A 21,284-nucleotide genomic window follows, 5' to 3' on the forward strand; every position below is an offset into this window, starting at 1 on the left:
TTTTCTGGCCAGCCAGTCCAGTCAAATCAGCCAACTCCAGATTCAATGAGACCCTGTATCAAAAAAAAAAAAAAAAAAAAAAAAAAAGTGGCACCAGGCATGGTGGTAGCACATACCTTTAATCCTACACCAAGGATACAGAGGCAGGCTGATCCCAAAGCCAGCTTGGTCTACATAGTGAGACATGTCTCAAAATAAATAAACCAAGACAGCTCATCTACACATGCATGCACACCCACATGCATGCATACATCAACACACAAAAAAATTAACAGTCATTTTTCATAGCACCTTGTGTAGGGGTTTTCCTATGTGAAAGCTATTCAGTATTTGTGAATTGATAACTCAAGCTTTGAGTACAGAGGATGGAAAAAGCATTTAAGAGTAGTGTACGGGCTGGTTTTGTGTATCAATTGTACACAAGCTGGTCATCAGAGAGGAAGGAACAGCCTCCATGAGACCCAGCTCTAAAGCATTTCAATTAGTGATCAGTAGGGGAGGGTCTAGGCCATTGTGGATGGTGCCATCCCTGGGCTGGCAGTTCTGAGGTCTATAAGCAGGCTGAGCAAGCCATGTGAAGCAAGCCAGTTAAGCAACGCTCTTCCATAGCCTGTGCATCAGCTCCGGTCTCCAGATTCCTGCCCTGCTTGAGTTCCTTTGCTGATTTCCTTTGATGATGAATAGCAATGTACAAGTGTAAGCTGAACAAGCCCTTTTCTCCCCAACTTGCTTTTGGTCGTGGTGTTTTGTTGCAGCAACAGAAACCCTAAGACAAGTAGTATGGTAGTTGGGTGAGGACTTTGTAATCTGAGTCGAAGTTCTCATTTCACTATTTAGCGTACAATTAAGTGCAAGTGACCAGGAAACTATAATATAGCAGTATTTAATTTAACTTCTGTTTGCTTCAGCATTTCTCCTGTATGGCTTTGCAAGATACTATTTAAGATCCTCACAGTACTTGTGCCATTAACCCTAGCACTTGGGATGCAGAGGCAGGTGGATTTCAGTGAATTCAAGACCAGACAGAGCTACATGGGAAGACCCTGTCTCAAAAACAAAACAAAAACCTCTAGATTGCTCTTTTCTTGAGTATCTTGCATTGCTTTGGCTGACCCCTAATTTGCTGTAAAGCTGAGGCTTTGATGCCTAGCAAAACCCAAAAACCCAAACCATGTGGCTGGGGCCAGAAACATGGCTCAGCCATCAGACTCCAGGTTCAGTTCTCAACACCCATGTTGGGCATCTCATAACTACCTGTAACTTCAGCAAGGGATCTGTCTCCTTCTGGTCTCATGGATATGTACACATCATACATTCACACAAATACACATTAAGTAAAATAGTATAAGTTAAGAAATGTTAAAAACCATGTGGCATCACCAGGCAGTGATGGTGCACACCTTTAGTTCCAGCGCTAAAAAGGCAGAGGCAGGCAGATCTCTGTGAGTTTGAGGCCAGCCTGGGCTACAGAGTTCGAGGAAAGGGGCCAAAGCTACACAAGAGAAACCCTGTCTCGTGGGGTGGGGGTGGGGGGTGAGTGGCTAGAGAAACAGTATTTGCTAGAAATGCTATCCACACAATAATGCACACATTACCAAATACTTTTCAGCTTTTGTATTCACATGTAGGTATATTTATGTGTACCACATTTGGAACAGGTGCCTTTAAGAGGCTAGAGGGTGTCATATCTACTGGAACTGGAGTTGCAGGTGGTTGACTGTAAGCCACCTAATGTGGTGCTAGGAACTGAACTCAAATTCTCTGAAGGGCCCTCTGAGCCATCTCTCAATCCAGATGCATTTATTTCCTAAGACAAGAAATTGGCTTTATCTCCAAACTCATTTTCATAATTTAAGGAAATCACCTAACATGCCAGGGAAAACAAGTTTTTGGATAACCAAGACTGTGTTAAGCAATATGCTCAGCATTGTATACAAGGCTTTAATTTCATAACTGCTACTTCAAATTTAGAAGCTTTAATCTAGTTTCTCATCAAAGAATAGTTTCTGACACGGATAAAGAAATGTGTAATAGAGCCAGGCATGATGGTGCATGCCTATAATCCCATCATAGGAGATGGAAGCAGTAAATCAGGACTTGAAGATCATTCTCAGCACATTGTTTGAGGCTGGCATGGGCTATTTAAGATACCCCCCACCAAACAAAAACCCACAAAAGAACAAAACCAACCCCAAACTAAAAAGGACAATAAAGTTTGATACTCAAAGAATCCATTAAAAAAATACTATGCTGTAGAATATTAGTTGAAGATGTTTTACATTTGTTTATGCTGTGGAATATTTAATGATGGAAAGATGTGTTGCATTCTTTTATGTTGCATTTGTGTAACTCTGTGAAGCTGTGTTACTGTGCCTGTCTAAAACACCTGATTGGTTTAATAAAGCGATGAACAGCCAGTAGCAAGACAGGAGGATAGGCAGGGCTGGCAGACAGAATAAATACGAGGAGAAATCTGGGAGAAGATCTAGAAGTGAGAAGAGGACTCCAGGGGCCAGCTACACAGCAAGCCAGGGAGTAAGAAGTAAAGAAAGGTATACAGGGCAAAGATAACAGCCCAGAGGCAAAAGGTAGATGAGATTATTTAAGAAAAGCTGGCTGGAAATAAGCTAAGCTAAGGCCGGGCAATCATAAGAAATAAGACCCCTTGTTAATCCCAACACTCGGGAGGCAGAGCCAGGCGGATCTCTATGAGTTCGAGGCCAGCCTGGGCTAACAAGTGAATTCCAGGAAAGGCACAAAGCTACACAAAGAAACCCTGTCTCGAAAAACCAAAAAAAAAAAAAAAAAAAGACCCCATGCATTTATTTGGGAGCTGGGTGGCAGGCCCCCCAAAAGAGTCAGAGTAAAAAACAACTACAAAGCTGTAACAACGATGTAACTTTATGTTCAATTCTAAATTAATCTATAATTTGTTTCTACAAATAAAACATACTTTCAAAGTTTTCCAGATACTTAAATAATCAGAAAAAGACAAAATTCTAGTTTGTCTGTTAAGATTACTTTTAAGATACAATTCCATTTAGAAAGAAAAACATTATTTTATCTGTACTTCCATTCTATTTGCTTCTTACACTATTACATTTTCTCATTTAGGTCACCTTTTCTGTCTGCGTACATTTATGGAACCTTCTAGAAATGAACTTGTCTTTGTCTTCTTCTGTTTCCTAAAAGCCTCCTGAGAATGCTGAGGGATCTCTAAATAGCCAGTATGCTTTCTCCTGGGAACAAACTTCAGAGCCTCTTCCCAGCTACCAGTGTTTTTCAGGCAGAGCAAAATGCGGATCATTTGATCTAAGGTGAGATTTTTGTTACCAACTTCCCACTGTAAATATTTATCTAGTGGAAGGCGCTCTGTTGCTAGATTTAGCCGTTTTGCCTTGGCGAGGGATGTGCCTGTCTGTGTATTTTTATCAACAAATGACCCAATTATATAAATTTTATCGTGCTTGAAGGTAGTCATAATATTGGGAGAATCTGCAGTTAAATATATAATACTGTCCTTTGGAAATAAATCAACAGCAGACTTTTCTGTTGCTGTCAAGAGCAGTTTGTCCCATTTTTCACCGTACCGTCTAACTAACTCTCGATGATAAGCACCATCTAGTTTAAGATTGCAGAAATAAATGTGGAAAGGGTCAACATTTTTTCTGTTCCATCCTTCACTTTCTAAAAGCTGAGAAACAGTATTCTGCAGTTCACTTGATTTCATGTAATTTTCATAACCCATATCAAAAACCAAAGGCTGTCCAAACTTCATAGCCTGGACACCCTTCCAACCCAGTGCGATGTTGATACAGCGGTCCCAGAGTCGAAGAAACATAAAGTCCTGCTGCGCCTCACTCTTGCTGGCTTCCAGCAGCCTGGCCTTCTTTGCTTCTTCCCTGGCCTCTGCCTTCATTTCCTTCTTTTTCTGCTTAGCTTTTTTCATTTTTTCCTTACCATACAAAAACCTTAAGTATTTTTTTTTGGCTGATTTAGAAGCACATTCCATAAGGGTTTTGAGTTCTTCTTCAGTGATATGTTCTGGTACTTCTTTGCCAAGTAATCTCCACATCTCAATTAATTCTCTGGTGGCAGCTAGAGAATCTTGATCTTTGTCTGAGACCACTGAAACACCATCTTCTTGAATGCTAGATTTCATTGTAGTTTTCCACCCATCCAATTCTAGCTGTTCAGGAGGGGATGGACTGTCCTTACTATGACAGGACAAAGAAGGTACTTTGGAAGACATCGATCTCTGCAGAACTGTTGAATATAAATTCCTTCTCTTCCTATGAAAGGTAAATGGCACCATTAACCTGGCAAAAGGTCTTAAGAATCGGACAGTAACATTCATTTTGAAGAAATGTAAGGAACTCCTGTAAAAGAAAAATGAAATTAAGTTAGAGATTTTTTCAAACTTCCTAACTGTGATTCTGATTTCTTTTCTCTCAGGCAGACTAGATGAGATTTATTAGTAAGCATGACTGGTGGGGTATAGGACTCAGGACAGTAGAAGGCCTTAGGAAAGTTGAGCCTGGCACTTCTCCAGGGGACCACAGTTGTGGATATTTTGACCCCACAGCCATAAGGGACAAGCCACTTGTCAGCTACCATAGCTTTAAATTCATCTGCATTAAACCTGGTGAAGCGCTTCTTCTCTAAGATGTGATCTTCCGGCTGTCAGGAAACCCGAAATTGGCTCAACGAAGGGCCTCACACATCCCTTATTCTGCAGCTTGGTATGAATGGACAAAATGGCCTGACCAATGTAAACTCTGGCTACTGTGCCTTGGGGCTTCCCAAAGAAACCCCCAAATACTTGTCTAGAGCCTAGATTGGAAATAGCATTGAGATGAGATGTGATTACCTAACTGAAAACTGTCTCCAAGGTCCCTTTGGGCAACCTGCACATTCAACAGGCTGCATACACTACCAAGGAGGATGCTGTTTGCAACCATTACACACCAGACCCCTATGAAGAAAGGAACCTGGTCGGCTTAATTGGCTGCAGAAGGCAATTCATTTCTGAAGCACAAAGGGAAACCTTTGAACAAATTAGATGTCACACATCACTAATTTAACTACCTCATATATTACATCCTGACTGCAGTTTCCACAGTCTTCTCCTCCCAATCCCTCCCCACTAATTTAACTCCTCTGGTCCAAAGCCTATGATCACTTACAGGTCAGTTTTTAATTTTTTTTTAATTTTTGTGAGACAAGGGTCTTTTGTGTGGACCAGGCTGATTTTAAACTCATCAACCTGAGTGATCTGCCTCAGACTCTGAAATAACTGGCACTATAGCTATGTACCACAACATCCTGCTCCACGTTCTTATTTTATATATTAATTTCAACATATTTGTAAACAAAAGATTGACTCAAATATCCTTTTTAGATTTGCTATAGAAACAGGCCTAGAGGATTGATGTAACTAGATAGGAAGGTTATATGCCAATTACAGAGCTTAGAACAGATTCTACAGTCTCCTTCAGATACATATCTAATCTTGAGGTCCTTCATGAAAGCAACAAGGAAGACAAAAAAGGTAGGAAATTTACATAAAATCCCACCTAATAAAAGATACCAAAGAGCTGCCACACAGATGCCTTTGTGATTCCAAAACAGAAATACAGAGCAAATATTATAAAATAAAATGTCCCAAACGGTATGTGTGTGTGTGTGTGTATATATATCTATCTCCATAATTTTATCTTGAAGAACTGGATGTTCCACAAGATAATGAAGATGCTTATTAAAGTTTGTTAACTGATGCAGAATGTGAGGGAAAAAGAAAATTCCTGGAAAAACTCCAACCTTTGGCTTCCTGTAATGATCCTGAACACTCCGAGATGTTCTCTGGCCTGTGCAGATGCCCAGATGCACTCCTCCCACCCCAAAATAATTATCATTTTGTGCTCTGTTTAGATCCAAGTTCATTAATATGGCTTGAAGAGGTTTTCATAATATCACCCCCTGCCTTTTCAGCTGCACATCTCTTTTTCACTTAACACTCTAGATCAATCAGTCCTATTAGTTTTCACGGCACCCTGTGCCTATAATACTTGCAACACTCTAATTGTCTGGGTTCCCCACTAGAAGCTAAAGACTATATTCCATTAGGACCAAGACTGGGTTAAACATTCACTCTCACATTCAAAAAATGTTCAGAGCCAGGTGTGGCTGCACACACCTTTAATCTCAACACTCCAGAGACACAGAGGCAGATGGATCTCTTTGAGTTTGTGGCCAGCCTGGTCTACATATTGAGTTCCATGCCAGCCAGGGATACACGAAGACCCTTCAAAAAAAAAAAAAAAAAAAAAAAAAGCCATTCAGACTTTAAAGATTTAAAAACAAAACAAAAATGGATATCGGACATTGAGAAATATTTAGTTTAGGATTCTCAGGCCCTGAGTTTGACAAAGCGATTTCAAAAACATTATCTTGTGACAGTTATGGTAGTGTAGGCCTCTAATCCCATGAGACCCTGCCTCAAAAAAAAAATTATAAAGCCAAATAGTTGAATTTTGTCTTTGTAGTGTAGAGAGAGATTTTATAATATCACAGAAATCAAAAAATTTAAAAAATTTTGCAGGTTCTCCACTCTTTAGCACAGGCTAGTCTCAATTTCCAGACTGATCTGCCATAGCCTCTCCAGGCCTCATTATGAAAATGTAATTCAAATTTTTTTATTTTAAAGGTGCGTGCGTGCGTGCGTGCGTGCGTGTGTGTGTGTGTGTGTGTGTGTGTAGGGGTAATTATGTACGCGGGCGTGCGGATGCCCGAGGAGACCAAAGGCATGAGATCGATCACCAGGCCAGGGTTACAGACACAACAGTTGTGAGCTGTCTGTAGTCCTCTGCAAGAACACTAAGCGACTGAATCGCTGAGCCGTCTCTGCAGCCCCGACAACTTACATTTTGAAGCAAATGATGGGCATGATTTTGATAAACACAACTTTGCAGGCAGTGTATTACTTACGATTGATAGATCACAGCTTCCTCTGGACTGTAGCTCTTAGCACACACGCTCCACAACCTGCATCCCGGAAAGCCACCGAGTCTACCCGGCACCAGAACACCGGCGGCGAGAAGCCCGCGTGTACCAGGAGCGCGGCCGGGCGCCAATCGCCGGGACTCGCGAACTGGGCGACCCGCGTGCAAGCCTCAGGCTGCACCGCACAGGGCGGAGAGGAGCCAAGGGGCTCCCGCTGCGGCCGCCGGAAATCCGGCGCCGCCGGAAGTCCCGCCTCTTCCCCCCGGCGCTGCCTCTGACGTTTAGCCCTGCCGGCGGTTTCCCAGTTTAAAGTCGGTCCGCGGTCATCCTGACTGGTTACCTGTGAGTGCTTGTGAAAATGACTTAGGCCCGGACTCGTCACCGGCGCCCCGCCACCCTGTTTTTTGATTTGTTGTTAGGACTGGGAACCTCTTAGCCGGCTCTCAGCTTGGTTACTCGTATTTATAGGAATGTACTAACAAAACGACCTGAACGCAAATCTTACAGTTCTGCTTTAAAATCTCATTCTAGCCAGGCGTAGTGGTGCATGACTTTAATCTCAGCACTTGGGAGGCAGGAATCTCCTAAGTTTGAAGCCAGCCTGATGTACAGAGCTAGTTCCAGGACAGCCAGGGCTACACAGGGAGACCCTGTCTCAATAAACCAACCCACCCCCACCCCACCCCCCAAAAAAACAAAACAAAAAGATTGTTTAATAACGTGTGAGATATGAAGGAGGACCCCCCCCCCCCAAACAGCGGGGCTTCCCACCCACACCCGGATTGGGCACAAACCATACCCAAACACCTGTTTTCACAGAGAGATTCTTTATTAAGCAGGGAAGAAAAGTGGCTGCATTCTAACACAGGCAGAAAAACAGCAGCAACTTTCCTTTCAGGTGTAATCTTTAAGAAAAGAAAAAGAGGAGGTCTGTGTTAGAATGGGCTGGGGAAGCGGTGGTATATTTTTATTGGGCATGCTAATTAGGTGAATTAAGGGGGCTTTTGATTACTGGACTTTAATACTTTGATAGCTGGTCTTTGGTAGTCAGCCTCAGGAGGAGGAAGTGGCCAAATAAGGATGGCTAGCTTTAGGAATGTAATCTAACGGTTTTTTGTTTGTTTGTTTGTTTTTGTTTTGTTTTAGCAAGGCAGAAGGAATAGAAAAGAAGGGCAAGGCCTGCCAGAGCCATCCATGGACACCATGCTCCAGGCAGCCGGAATCCCTTCAATATCAATAACCACTGAAAGTAAAAATCAATACTCCAATGATAGAGGAGAGTCAGCATTTTCAGCTTGTCCACTTCTTAATACGGTAAATCATGCTAAATTAAGGGCTTCAGAATGACATTATCTTTCTGCTCTAAGGTAAAGACTTTAACTCAAAGTAATTGTGAATGAGGTACAGTAGTGACAGACTGAATATTTGAAAGGACAATCAAAAGGCCAGGCATGGTGGCATACGCCTTTAATCCTAGCATTTTGGAGGTAAAGCAGCAGTTCTCAACCTGTGGGTTGAATCCCCTTTGGGTGTCGAATGACCCTTTCACAGGGGTTGCCTAAGATCATTGGAAAACACTGATATTTACATTATGATTCATAACCATAGCAAAATTATAGTTATGAAGTAGCAACAAAAATAATTCTTTGGTTAGAGGGGTTACCACAACATGAGGACTATATTAAAGGGTCACAGCATGAGGAAGGTTGAGAACCAGTGAGGTGGAGGCAGGCTGATCTCTGTGAGTTTGAGGCTAGCCTGGTATTCATAGTGAGTTCCGGGACAGCCAAGGCTACATAGTGAGAGCCTGTCAAAGAAGAAGGAGGTGGAGGAGGAGGAAGAGGAGGAATGGGAGGAGGAGAAGAAGAAACATATATAAATATGGATGAAACTCTTACCTACAATAAACAGCCCAGAAAATTATCTTGACATGAGGTAGACATGTAGTAAGCCATGTTTCTATCTCCTGTGACAGTCCAGGAAGTGAACTAATAATTTCTGCCGTAACCAGTGCCAAATGGCCAGGACAGATTAATAACTGATGGCTTTACTGATTTTTTTTTTAAATCACCCCTGTGTATACGTGATGTTTATAAATGTGAGTGTATAAGTATGGTCACACACATGTAGAAATCCGAGTACAACCTCAGGTGTTGATCCTTATATTCCAGATTGTTTGAGTTGGCTTTCTTTGTTGCTTGCTGCTAAGTATACCAAGTTAGATGGTCTGTGAGTCTCTGGAGATTCCCTTGTCTATACCATCCATCTTCCAGTAGGAGCGTTGTGATTAGAGATGTGCACACTCACGAACTCTTATCTACTGAACCATCTCACCAGCCCAGCTTCACTAATGTTTGTCCCTGTTGATAATCTGAGCTCAATCTAAGAAGGGCAAATATATACTCCTGCCCAATCCCTTAGGATGCTCCACTGCTAGTAAGTTCATCTAGAAGACATGCCAAAAGTCTCTACCCACACTGTAAGGCATTTCGGCTCCTCTGCCTTTGAATTTCATCCAAAACAGTGGTGATGGCCTACTCCTTGATAAGGAAAGCTCCGAATAAATGAGGTTTGGTTTTCTTATGTTGTTGCTCTTCATTTATTTCCACAGCAGACATTTAGTAAATGTCTTAGGGTTACTATTGTTATGATGAAACACCATGAGCAAAAGCAAGCTGGGGAAGAGGGTTTATTTGGCTTACACTTTCACTTGTAGTCTTATCACTGAAGGAGGTCAGGATAGGAACTCAGGCAGGGCTGGTACCTGGAGGCAGGAGCTGATGCAGAGGCCTTGGAGGAGTGCTGCTTACTTGTTCCCTGTGGCTTGATCAGCCTGCTTTTTTATAAAACTTAGGACTGCCAACCCAGGGATGGCTCCACCCACAATAGACTGGGCACTCCCCTATCAATCACTAATTAAGAAAATGCCCTACAACTGGATCTTATGGAGGCATCTTCTCAACTGAGGTTCCCTATTCTCCAGTGACTGTAGCTTGTATCAAGTTGACATAAAACAAGCCAGCACAATACATTTTGCTGTTAACTGAATGGCAGGTTGCAGTAGTGGGAATGTGTTGGAAGCACAAAGGTCCTTACTGGTACAGCTAAGCATTAGGGAAACAAGGAACCTTCAAAACAGGATTGTCTCTTCAACAAGGGAGATGCATCAACTGTTTTTCCACCTGATGATCTGTGCTATCTGTATAGACATTGCTATGATTTATTACACCCCCTCCCCGCCAGGGTATCCTGCAGGGAAACATGTTGGGCAGATGCATATCATGCATGGCATGGCAGAGGTGGCCAGTAATTCACAACCCAGACGATGCATCTACGTGGAGAATTTATTATAATAGAGATAAAGAGGCAGAGAGACAGAAAGAGGGAGGGAGAGAGAGAGAGATGCACACCTCATGGGAGGAAAAGCAGAAGGGAAGAGGAAGGGGCGAAGTTTTTCCTTAAGAAGAGGCTTCCTTGTCAGGACGCAGGGTGGTCCCAAGGGGTGGGATCAGAATATTAAAAGCCAGGCCATACCAAGCTCCTAGAAGCGGCACAGGAGGTGACTAATAGCCCAAATGACAACTACACTATCTGTATGACAGACCACACCAGCTCCTCCCCAGGCCCTTAAGGTAACACACGTAGCCTATCTCCAGAACACATTTTCATGGAAGAAATGACATGCACTTTGAGAAGAGTATTTATGATGTGATTATGCCTCCTTGTGCACAGGATTGCATTACAACAGGAAACTTTTTCCAAATTGAGCTGTATTTAAATATGCCTAAAATAAACGGCCCGGTATCAGACTCTATAATGAACCAACTTTGGCTAATGAGTCGTGTTGAACAGGACTTCCTCCTTGCCTCAGGTGGATCATTACTTTCCCGACCGTGATCGTCTCAGGGACCCCTAGAGGAATGAAATGTGAATCAGGCTGTGTAAGTTATGATCAATAACTAACATCACTGCAAATAGTTATTCTGATGTCTGGAAAAGTAAAGTAGGCTGACTCATCTCTTAATTTAATTTAATTTTATGTGTATATTGGTATTTTGCCTGCATATCCAAAAGTCCAGAAGAGGGTGATGAATGCACTGGAAATGGATTTACAGGTAGTTCCAAAATGACATGTTAGTGCTGAGATTTGATCCTGGGTCTTCTGGAAGAACAGCCAATGCTCTTGACCACTGAGCCGTCTCTGTAGCCCCACAGCTGGATTCTTAGGGGCAGAACTTAAAGGGAAAAGATAAGGCTTTGGGGCTCTAAGTGTGTTGCTCCAAAGACAAGAACAAAACAAATTATTATGTCAGATACCTTTTACTATTGTGGTGGTTTGAAAGAAAATGGCCTTTGCTCCAGGTGGTGGTGGCACATGCCTTTAATCCCAGCACTTGGGAGGCAGAGGCAGGTGGATCTCTGTGAGTTTGAGGCCAGCCTGGTCTACAAAGCGAGTTCCAGGACAGCCAGAACTACACAGAGAAACCCAGTCTTGAAAAATCAAAAAAAGAAAAGAAAAGAAAAAGAAAGAAAGAAAAAAAAAAGAAAAGAAAATGGCCCCCAAAGAGAATGACACTATTGGGAGGTGTGGCTTTGTTAAAGTAGGTATGGCCTTGTTGGAGGAAGTGTGTCACTGTGGGGTGGTCTTTGAGGTCTCATATATGCTCAAGCTATGGCCAGTGTCTCTCAGATCACTTCCTGTTGCCTGCATAAGATGTAGAGCTCTCAGCTACCTCACCAGCATCATGTCTGCCTGCATATCACCATGTCCCACCATGATGATAATGGACTAAACCTCTGAAAATGTAACCCACCCCAATTAAATGTTTTCCTTTCTAAGAGTCGCTGTGTTCATGGTGTCTCTTCATAGCAATAGAATCCCTAGCTAAGACACCTATAATAAATACCAGAGACAGTTGCTGTGCTGTGATAAAGGTTTGTTTTGGCTCACAGTTTTGATGGTCTGGTCCCTGAGTAGGCAGCTCTATTGCTTTAAGGTCCGACATGGGTGCCATATGAATGACAATGGTGGGGGAAGTGCAGTGTGCACAAACCCATTCATTGTTTGGTGTGCATGTATCAGTCACATTCACTTTATTCTGGGTGTGTGGGATGTGTGCAGGTAGGCACACATCTGTTTGCGTGTTCCTGTGAAGACAAGAGGACAACCTTGGGTGCTGTTCCTCCGCAATGTTGCCTGCTTTTCATTTCTGAGACAGGTCTCTTATTGGGCCTGCAACTCACCATACCAGGCTGGCTGGCCAGTTAACCCCGAGAATCCTGTCTCCATCTCCCCAGTGCTGGGATCACAAGTGTGTGTTGCCACACTTTTTTTTTTTTTTTTTTCCTAACATGGGTGCTGGAGATCAAGCTCACACGCTCACATTTGAGAGGCAAGTGCTTTACCAACCAAGCCATCCCTCAGCCCCAGAACAACTCAGCTCATGATGAGAAAATGAAAGAGAAAAAAGAGACTTCAGCCCCAGTTTTCTTTAAATGCACATCTCAGTGGCCTAAAAACCACCCATTAGGTCCTTTCTCAGCATTTCTACCACCACCCAAGAGTACCCAGTTAAGGGAAAAGATTGTAAAGCATGGGCTTTGAGGGGACATTCCAGATTCAGACTAATAGCAACCATTAAATGATTAATTTATTGAATGAATTGATGACAGAGACTCTTACATTCTTGTTAAAAATACTTGGTATTAGTTACTTTTCTTGTTAGGCCGTGTCAACATAGATCACAAAAACAACTTAAGAAAGGATTTGTGGAGCTGGAGAGATGGCTCAGAGGTTAAGAGCACTGACTGCTCTTCCAGAGGTCCTGAGTTCAATTCCGAGCAACCACAGGGTGGCTCACAACCATCTGTAATGAGATCTGGTGCCCTCTTCTGGCCTGCAGTCATACATGCTGTATACATAATAAATCAATCTTTAAAACAAGGGTTTGTGTTGGACCCTAGTTTGAGGGCACAGAGCATCCATCATGTTGGGGAAGGCAGGATGACAGAAAAACAAACTGGCTGATCCCACTGCCTCAGTCACAAAGCAAAGAGAGATGAGTTCTGGCGCTAAGTTCATTTTCTCCTTCTATTCAGTCTGGGCCCCAGCCTTGACATGGTGGTACTCACATTCAGGTACGGTTGTCCCTTTTCAGTTAAACCTTTCTGGAAACACTTCAGAGATGCATTCAGAAGTGTGTGCTTCCATGGCGATTCTAAATCCACTCAAGGTGACAGATAATCATCACAGCAGGTTTGCACAAAAATGTGATACTTTCTCAGATCTCAAAGTCTTGTTTGTTCAGGGGCTATGCTGTAAAACATCTTTTCCTGTGCTAAAAATAAAGAGGATTCAGGGTGTGTAAAACAAAGGACCTTGTTAACTATTAGTTTATTTTTTTGTTTATCCAGAGAACTCATAAAGAAAATCACTATTCTCTGGTAACATAACACTATACAGTCTCCATGTATTCTCTTGCAGTTTTTTTTTAAAGGCATTTGTATAGCCAGTTGGCGAAGAGACAATTATTAGGGGAAAGAATGGAAGCCGGTTGGCTGGAAAAAAAAAGTAGCCCAGATAAAAGATGAGTGGGGGTGGGCTGAGTAGGAGGAGCAAGGTAGAAATTATCTTGTAGAACAAAAAGGGAGACTTTTTAAGAAGACAGTGTCTATGTAGTTCAGACTGGCCTAAAACTTGCCACTCCCCTGCCGCGACCTTCCATGTAGCTACACTCCCATACAAGGTAGCTTATACTCCCATAGCGCCAGGCCTGGTTTCAGACAACTCTTTTTTTAAAAGTGTGTGTGTACATGCGTGTTGGTGTATGTGCACGGGGTGTATGCACGTGTGTGTGCCCGTGCAGGTGCCTGTGTTAGTGCTCACAGATCCTGGGAGACAGCGTTGGGTGTCCTCCTTTATCATGCCCCCCCCCCCCCAGTTCCTTTGAGGCAGGGTCTGTCCGTCCTTGAACCTAGAGGTCATAAACCTAGAGCTAATGTTTGTCACCTAGGCTGGCAGCAAAAATGTCCCATGATCCTCTTGTTTCTGAGTCCCCTTCCACAAAGACCTAAGGTCACCATGCCCAGCCTGCTGTGTGGGTGCTGGGATCCGAACTCAGGTCCTCACGGTTTCAGAGCAAACACTCTTAACCACTGAGCCACCTCTCCAGCTGCTTCACGATCCTTTAGACTTTCTCACAGTACATTCCACTTGGCTAGGATACTCCAATCTGTGACTGTCTTCTGTTTACTTGGCAATTTGTCTGACTGCTTACTTGATCTGGCTACTACATTTCAGCCCTTCAGACTTACATAAAATATCTCTTTTAATCTACTCTAGGTTTCCCTTATTATAGCCTGTGGCAACTCCACTCATTCATGTGTGCTGTAAATGTACAGTATCTTTTTGACACTGTATCAGCTAAGAAGTCTGTAGATTATATCATTTGAAACATCTATAATCTCACTGTCTACCCCCCAGTCACTTTAGTCCAAGTCATCACCTCTCACCTTCACTTACACAATTGTCTCCTCTGCCATCTCTGAATACATTCTCACCTCCTTCCCCTTTGTTTTCAAAATGATTCTTTCAGAACTTTTAAATTGGAATGTCACAACCCCACTAAAATTCTCAGTGGCAATATGTCTATTGGCTTGTAGCTTCTGGTATGGTATGTAAAGATGGTTGGAATTGGTTGTTTTTATCTAACAAGTAAAAATGATGAAGAAACTGAAAATCAGCTGAGTGTGGTGGTGCATGCATATAACCCCAGCACTCAGAGACAGAAGCAAAAGGATTACTGCAAGTTTGAGGCCAGCCTGGTCTACGTAAGAAGTTCCAGGCTCTAGCAGGCTACATAGTAAGACTCCCCCAAACCAACCAACCCACCCACCCACCAGTCAAATACACTTAAAATCAATTCTTAGACCCACTAGAAGTGAGACAACCCAGTGCCTGAAAATGTACAGACTGTGAGGTTAATCAGAAAAAACACAACTTAAGACAGGCATGGGTGACAGCTCATGACAACTGAAAACCCAGAGCTCACTGCAAGCTGCAGGCAGCTCAACAGGATGGAGTGTCTTTTCCAGGTGGTTCAGTTGGTCTTAGCAGCCAAAGAGTGTCCCTCAGCGGTCCTTACTGCTTATATATATGTTGACGAACACACACATACCACACACTCACACACACATACACAAGATTATTAAAACAAAAGAGACCAACCAACCAAAACTGGGACAGATCACTACTAGGAGCGTAGATTAAAGGTATCTAATTGCACCACCTAGTGGAAGCGTAAGTAACATACACAAAAACCTCTGAGATCCTTCTGGCTTTAATAGTTGCTTGGGAGGGAGGCTTAAAGAATTCTTTTGGGGGAGTGTTTGTTTAACAGAGGGTCTCAAGTAGCCCATCTGGCCTCGAGAACATGCTATGTAGATGAGGATGACCCCGAACTTCTCATCTTCCTGCCCTCACTTTCCAAGTGGTGGGCTTACGGGCATGTGCCACTATTTTTTTTTTTTTTTTTTTTTTTTTTTTTTTGGTTTTTCGAGACAGGGTTTCTCTGTGTAGCTTTGCACCTTTCCTGGAACTCACTTGGTAGCCCAGGCTGGCTTCGAACTCACAGAGATCCACCTGGCTCTGCCTCCCGAGTGCTGGGATTAAAGGCGTGCGCCACCACCGCCCGGCTAGCATGTGCCACTATTATTGGTCAGGGTTTGGACCTGATGTTTCTAGGTTCCTGGCCCTTTATTCACGGGATTGAAATAGGGCTTAGACAGCTTGCAAAAAGCAAGACTATTTAAATAAAGAAATGAAACAGTTCAGAATATGCTGCAAGAGAGCAGTGGGTTACATGAATGAAGGTACTCAGGGTCTGGATTAAAAAAAATGAATCTTTTGAGTCAGGCAGTGGTGGTGGCCCATGCCTTTAATCCCAGCACTCAGGAGGCAGGAGGATCTCTGTGAGTTTGAGGCCAGCCTGGTCTACAGAGTGAGATCCAGGACAGCCAGGGCTTCACAGGAAAACCCTGTCTCGACAAACAAACAAACAAAACCTAAATATATATGTGTGTGTGTGTGTGTATTACATTGATTGATTGGTTGGTTGGTTGATGGATTGTGGAGGGCATATGCATGTCCTCAAGCAGATATAAGCAGTAAGGAACACACACACACACACACACACACACACACACACACACACACACATACACACACACCACGGCACTTGTGTGGAAGTCAGAGAAAAGCTTTCAGAAATTAGTTCTCCCTTTGTACTGTTTGGGTTCTGGGGATGGAACTCAGGCTGTTAGGGTTGGTGGTGTTTCTCAGTGGGATATAAGAGAAGGAGGAGTTTGGTTATTAGGGCATAGTGTGGGTAGCTCTCTATTTAATTATTTTGTTTCATTTTATGTATTTTGTCTGTATATATAGTATGTGCACGAGTGTGGGCATTCGAGTAGCACTGCACCATTTTGCTGTCCAGTGAGTCACTGTCCATTGAGCCATCTTCATGGCCCTGGTTCTCCATTTTGACTGACAGATTAAGTTGTGTAACTATTTCACTAATGCACATTTCTCATAATTTATTTGATTTTAATCATATGCCTGACCAATTATGCACAAGGTTTAAGATAGCAAATAGGTTGGGCATGGTAGCAAATAGGCTCTGCCTTTAATCACAGCACTCGGGAGGCAGAGACAGGTGGATCTCTGTGAATTTGAGGTCAGACTCAATTACATAGTGTGTTCCGGGCTAGCCAAGGATGCATAGTGAGACCCCGCCCTAAAGGAGATGAAGGGTTCTTCCTGAGACTTCACTTTTAAGGCTTTGTTTGCCTTGTTATACATGCAGGCCAAAACTACTATCTATATCCTGTACTAGTATTTAGAGGCCTTGGAATGTATTTGAATGAATGCTATAAAAATTTGATGCTTATTGACTTATTCTTTTGTTCAGAGATCCCCTTTAGGTGAGTGAGTTCTCTGCATAATGCTGAAGATGACCTTGAACATTGGGTCCTCCGATCTCCAACTCCCAAGTGTTGGGATTACAGGCATGTTCCTCATACCACAGAGAAACCAAGTTTGAATTTGAAATCTGAGAAGAAAAACCAAGGAACTGAAGCCAGTGATTCCAAAACAGCAGCAACATGACCCAAAGACCCCATTTCAAGAAAGATTCTATCTAAACAGGAATGGAGAGGCTTTTACAGAGGCATCAGGATTTCCTTTTCTGAGTGTAGTCTCGTCCATATAAGAATTTTAAAAGGGGGCTAGCAAAATGCTGAGACATAAAGGCACTTGCTGCTGCTTGGACAGCTTGAGCTTGGTCTCAGGGACCCCATGGTGGAGGGAGAGTACTGATTCCCAAGATTCCCAAGGTTGCTCTCCGTTCTTCACTTGGCACTGTGGCCCTCATGCACCTACCACACACACACACACACACACACACACACACACACACACACACACACACACACACAAGCGTGCGTGCACGTACAAATGTAATGCAAAATATTTTTTTTTTCATTTATTAAGTATACAGTGTTCTGCTTGCATTGCCTGCAGGCCAGAAGAGGGCACCAGATCTCATTACAGGCGGTTGTGAGCCACCATGTAGTTGCTGGGAATTGAAATCGGGACCTCTAGAAGAGCAGCCAGTGCTCTTAACCGCTGAGCCATCTCTCCAGCCCCGTAATTTATTTAAAATTTATTTTAAAAGTCTAAAAGGACCCCAGAAGGAAGTTTAAGGACCATTTAATTAGAGTTTGAGGGAAAAAGAACAGGGCAGGTAAGCTGAGAATCCCAGCATCTGTCAGGCGTAGGGAAGACACAGAAGTCAACTTTCATGGATTTAGAGATAAAGGATAACAAGCATGGTGGGAAGGAGTGGGGAGCGGGAAGTCTTCAGAGAAACAGTGGAAAAGTCATATTGTCGAGGAAAGCATGCTTAGACTTTTGGATAGTATCTGAAAAAGATGTAGAAGGAAAAGGAAAAGTGATGCTTTATGAATTAGGACTCAGAAAAACGGCCAGGTTTAGCTGTGAAGATCTGCAAACAACCTCACTGAAGGAGGAGTCCCTGGAGTGTGAGTACATCATCTCATTAAGGGAATAATTATTCCTCTCTCATCCTTAGCATGTCTTCAGTTGAGTCAGCTCTTCCGAGGGGGTGGTCTCCCATCCAGATGATTGACAGACCCTGTTGTTTTAACTCCCTTTTTGATGGATTTATTTATCTTATTTACGTGGATGTGTGTTAGCCTATGTGAGTTTTATGTCCACTACATGAACGCAGGAGGTCAAGGAGGTCAGATCTCCTGGCAGTGGAGTTAACCATTTATGAGCTGTCATTTGGGCATTAGGAACCAAACCGAGATCTTCTGCCAGGGCAAGGGATGCTTTTAACCACAGAGCTATCTCTTCAGCTCCTGTGTCAATGTTATTCTTATTAATTAGCTCTTCTTTTATTCCGATACCAGTCTCAATTCACGTGGTCCAAGAAATTCAAATAGGAAGTCAAATGAAATCAGATGTGAACGATTGTTTTTCAAACATTGTAGCCAACGATGCCACGTTTGCCTATGACCTTTCTGATATAAAACCACATCCACACCTCAGTGGCCAACCAACCACTCAGCACAGCTTCCTTAACTGCAAGATGTTTGAAGCTATCTGTTTTAGCATTTTGGATTATTTTTTTTTTTCATGCTCTGAAGAGCCAGCCATAAGGAGCTCAGTAGAGGTCCGGGCAACCAGCTCAACCTCTACACAGTGTCAAAATGTAGCCAACTGAGGTTTCAGTTAAATCACAGCAACATTCACCAGCACCAGGGCCTTCTCCTCAAGGTTATGGATTAACTGGGCCATGATCTAGGGTGGAAGTTGGATTAACTCTCTTTTTTGTTTGTTTGTTTTTTGTTTTAAAAATCACATTTATTTATTCATTTTATTTCTTTATCCAATTATTGTGCATGTGTATGTATGTGTGTGATCAAAGTGTGACATGGTGTGTGTGTGTGTGTGTGTGTGTGTGTGTGTAGGTCAGAGGGCAGCTTTCACAAGTAAGTTCTCCCTTACCATGTGGTTCCTGGGATAGAACTCTGGTCACCAGACTTGGCAGCAGGTACCTTCACTCACTGAGCCATCTTGCCAGCCCAGGTTACTCACCTTTCTATGATGTTTTGTAGTTCTTGTGTTCTCTGCCTCTTCCCCTCTTCCTTCCCTCCCTTCTCCCTCCCTCCCTCTTGTTTTGAGGCTAACCTTGAACATATGGCCCTCTTGCCGAGTCTTTCAGTGTTCTAAGGGCACCTCGCCTACTTCTTTTGTTAGTTTTATTCCTAAATTTAGGAAATTGGATTAACTCTTAAGGGAGGAGACAATAACACAGTGGTTCTCACCCTTCCTAATCCTCTGACCCTTTAATACAGTTCCTCATGTTGTGGTGACCCCAACCATAAAATTATTTTTGTTGCTACTTCATAACTATAATTTTACTACTGCTATGAATCATAATGTAAATATCTGACATGCAGATGGTCTTAGGTGATCTCTATGAAAGGGTAGTTCAACGCCTACAAAGGGGTCACAACCCACAGGTTGAGAACTGCTGTAATAGCAATTAATACACTTTAGGGCAGATTAGAATGTCATGTCTTGGGCCAGCCAGTGGCTAAATGTCAAGGCACTAATTACCAAACCTGGTGGCTCAAGCTTAAATCCCAACACATACATATCAGAATAAGATAAATGACCACTGGACAGTTTATACGCACACACATAATAATACACAGGTTGCTATAGTTCAGTCGAAAAGGTTACAGAGCAGCAGTCATATAATGCCAAATAAGAGTCCTTTATTTAAGCCACTGGCCGAGAGCAGGCTCTTGCCACAAAGAACTCCTGGCACCAAAGCAGCCGAGGTGCAGTGGTTCATAAAGGCCTAAACCACAAAACCCACAATGGCATCCTGTAAGGTATACGTCAGGGGAATCTTGTAAGATGTTTTTGTCAGGACATGGCAGTTATTTTGGTTATACATTCAGCAGCTATCTTGGTTACACATCTGGGCCATGGCAGGGATAAAGGAAACCTCCAATGCCCTGCCAGTGTGGATGCAGTGATTGGGGGCTGGGGGCTGAGGCTGAAAGCATGCCTGAGCAGACACAAAATGGAGTCAGAGTAACATTAGGACAGGATGGCTCCATCACCTCACTTCAATGAACACCCCAAATAAATAAATGGATTTTTTTTTTTTTTTTAAAAAAAGAATAACACATATCTTCCCAGGGCTACAGAGGTAGAAGTCAAAATCCACTCTTTTGAGCAGGAGGCTTCAATAAAGCCATGGTTCCTTTACTTTTTCATATGACATTCAAATCTTGAGGAGGTGTTAATCCCACCAGTTGAGAATAAGATCACCTCCACAATTTAAAGCCAAACTTGAAGCAAGCTTTAATTAAATACTGGCCAGAGAATGGGGTCTGGCCAGGTCCATACCCAGGTTCCTGGGAAATGGTCCTGAGTCATGGTTTACAGCAGCTTAAGTATTTTCCATCAAGTCCAATCAGGGACAAGCATACATCCTGATGTATTTCCTGCCTGTGAATCTCACGCCCACATGTGATCAAGCACATCCGGTACAGATGAGTCAAACAAACTTGTTTAGGGGAGTGAAAACACGTGGCTTGTTATGTCCCATAAAAAATAGTCTCCAGCCGGGCGGTGGTGGCGCACGCCTTTAATCCCAGCACTCGGGAGGCAGAGCCAGGTGGATCTCTGTGAGTTCGAGGCCAGCCTGGTCTCCAAAGCGAGTTCCAGGAAAGGCGCAAAGCTACACAGAGAAACCCTGTCTCGAAAAACCAAAAAACAAAAAACAAAACAAAAAAAAAATAGTCTCCAACATTTCAGGAACTATCTGTCCTTGGGCAAGGGGCTTGCAGATCAGAGGAATTTTTGTTTTATGGATCTCTAAGGTATAGTAATTAAAACTTAAAACGTTACTTTGACTCTCACAGAGGAACAATTGTGATGCTTTGCTTTCTAGTATTACCAGATAAATAGAAGGTAGAGTCCAAAGTGAATTATGATGAATGGGTCTGTTAGGTTGAAACCTCCAGCTCACTCCTGCTTGATCCAGGAGGCCTCATTCTTGTCTCTCTCCCTCCAAACTGTGCCCTCTCAGAGATTCTCCAACAAAGAGAAGGCACCAAAAAGAAGGACACATTATCACCCCCTTACCTACAACCTATATAAGCTCCCTGCTTTAGTT

General features: G+C 43.0%; 2 protein-coding genes, 1 non-coding gene and 1 pseudogene across 3 annotated transcripts in view; 1 reads left to right on the forward strand and 3 right to left on the reverse strand.

The window, feature by feature from the left end:
- Positions 1 to 2,883: 2,883 nt before the first annotated feature.
- On the reverse strand, positions 2,884 to 7,247 carry Trmt10c (tRNA methyltransferase 10C, mitochondrial RNase P subunit). The gene is made up of 2 exons (XM_052740890.1): positions 6,988 to 7,247; positions 2,884 to 4,379 (listed from the first exon to the last, which is right to left on the reverse strand). The coding sequence occupies exon 2, from the start codon at positions 4,355 to 4,357 to the stop codon at positions 3,116 to 3,118; it is 1,242 nt and encodes a 413-aa protein (XP_052596850.1). The 5' UTR covers positions 4,358 to 4,379; positions 6,988 to 7,247; the 3' UTR covers positions 2,884 to 3,115.
- Positions 4,880 to 5,014, reverse strand: LOC128112345 (small nucleolar RNA SNORA70). Its single transcript, XR_008218963.1, has one exon. It is a non-coding gene; the product is annotated as a small nucleolar RNA SNORA70 (small nucleolar RNA).
- Positions 7,248 to 7,850: 603 nt separating the features above from the next.
- Senp7 (SUMO specific peptidase 7) overlaps positions 7,851 to 21,284 on the forward strand; it is a 130,764-nt gene continuing 117,330 nt past the window's right edge. Inside the window, exon 1 of the mRNA XM_052740886.1 lies at positions 7,851 to 8,316. The gene's annotated coding sequence lies outside the window, so the exon portion shown is untranslated. The remainder of the gene's footprint in view (positions 8,317 to 21,284) is intronic.
- Positions 16,392 to 20,870, reverse strand: LOC128112107 (ATP synthase subunit g, mitochondrial-like; annotated as a pseudogene).

Source organism: Peromyscus californicus, unplaced genomic scaffold, assembly GCF_007827085.1.
Source record: "Peromyscus californicus insignis strain IS unplaced genomic scaffold, ASM782708v3 Scaffold_16__1_contigs__length_79575227, whole genome shotgun sequence".
Taxonomy (NCBI): domain Eukaryota; kingdom Metazoa; phylum Chordata; class Mammalia; order Rodentia; family Cricetidae; genus Peromyscus; species Peromyscus californicus.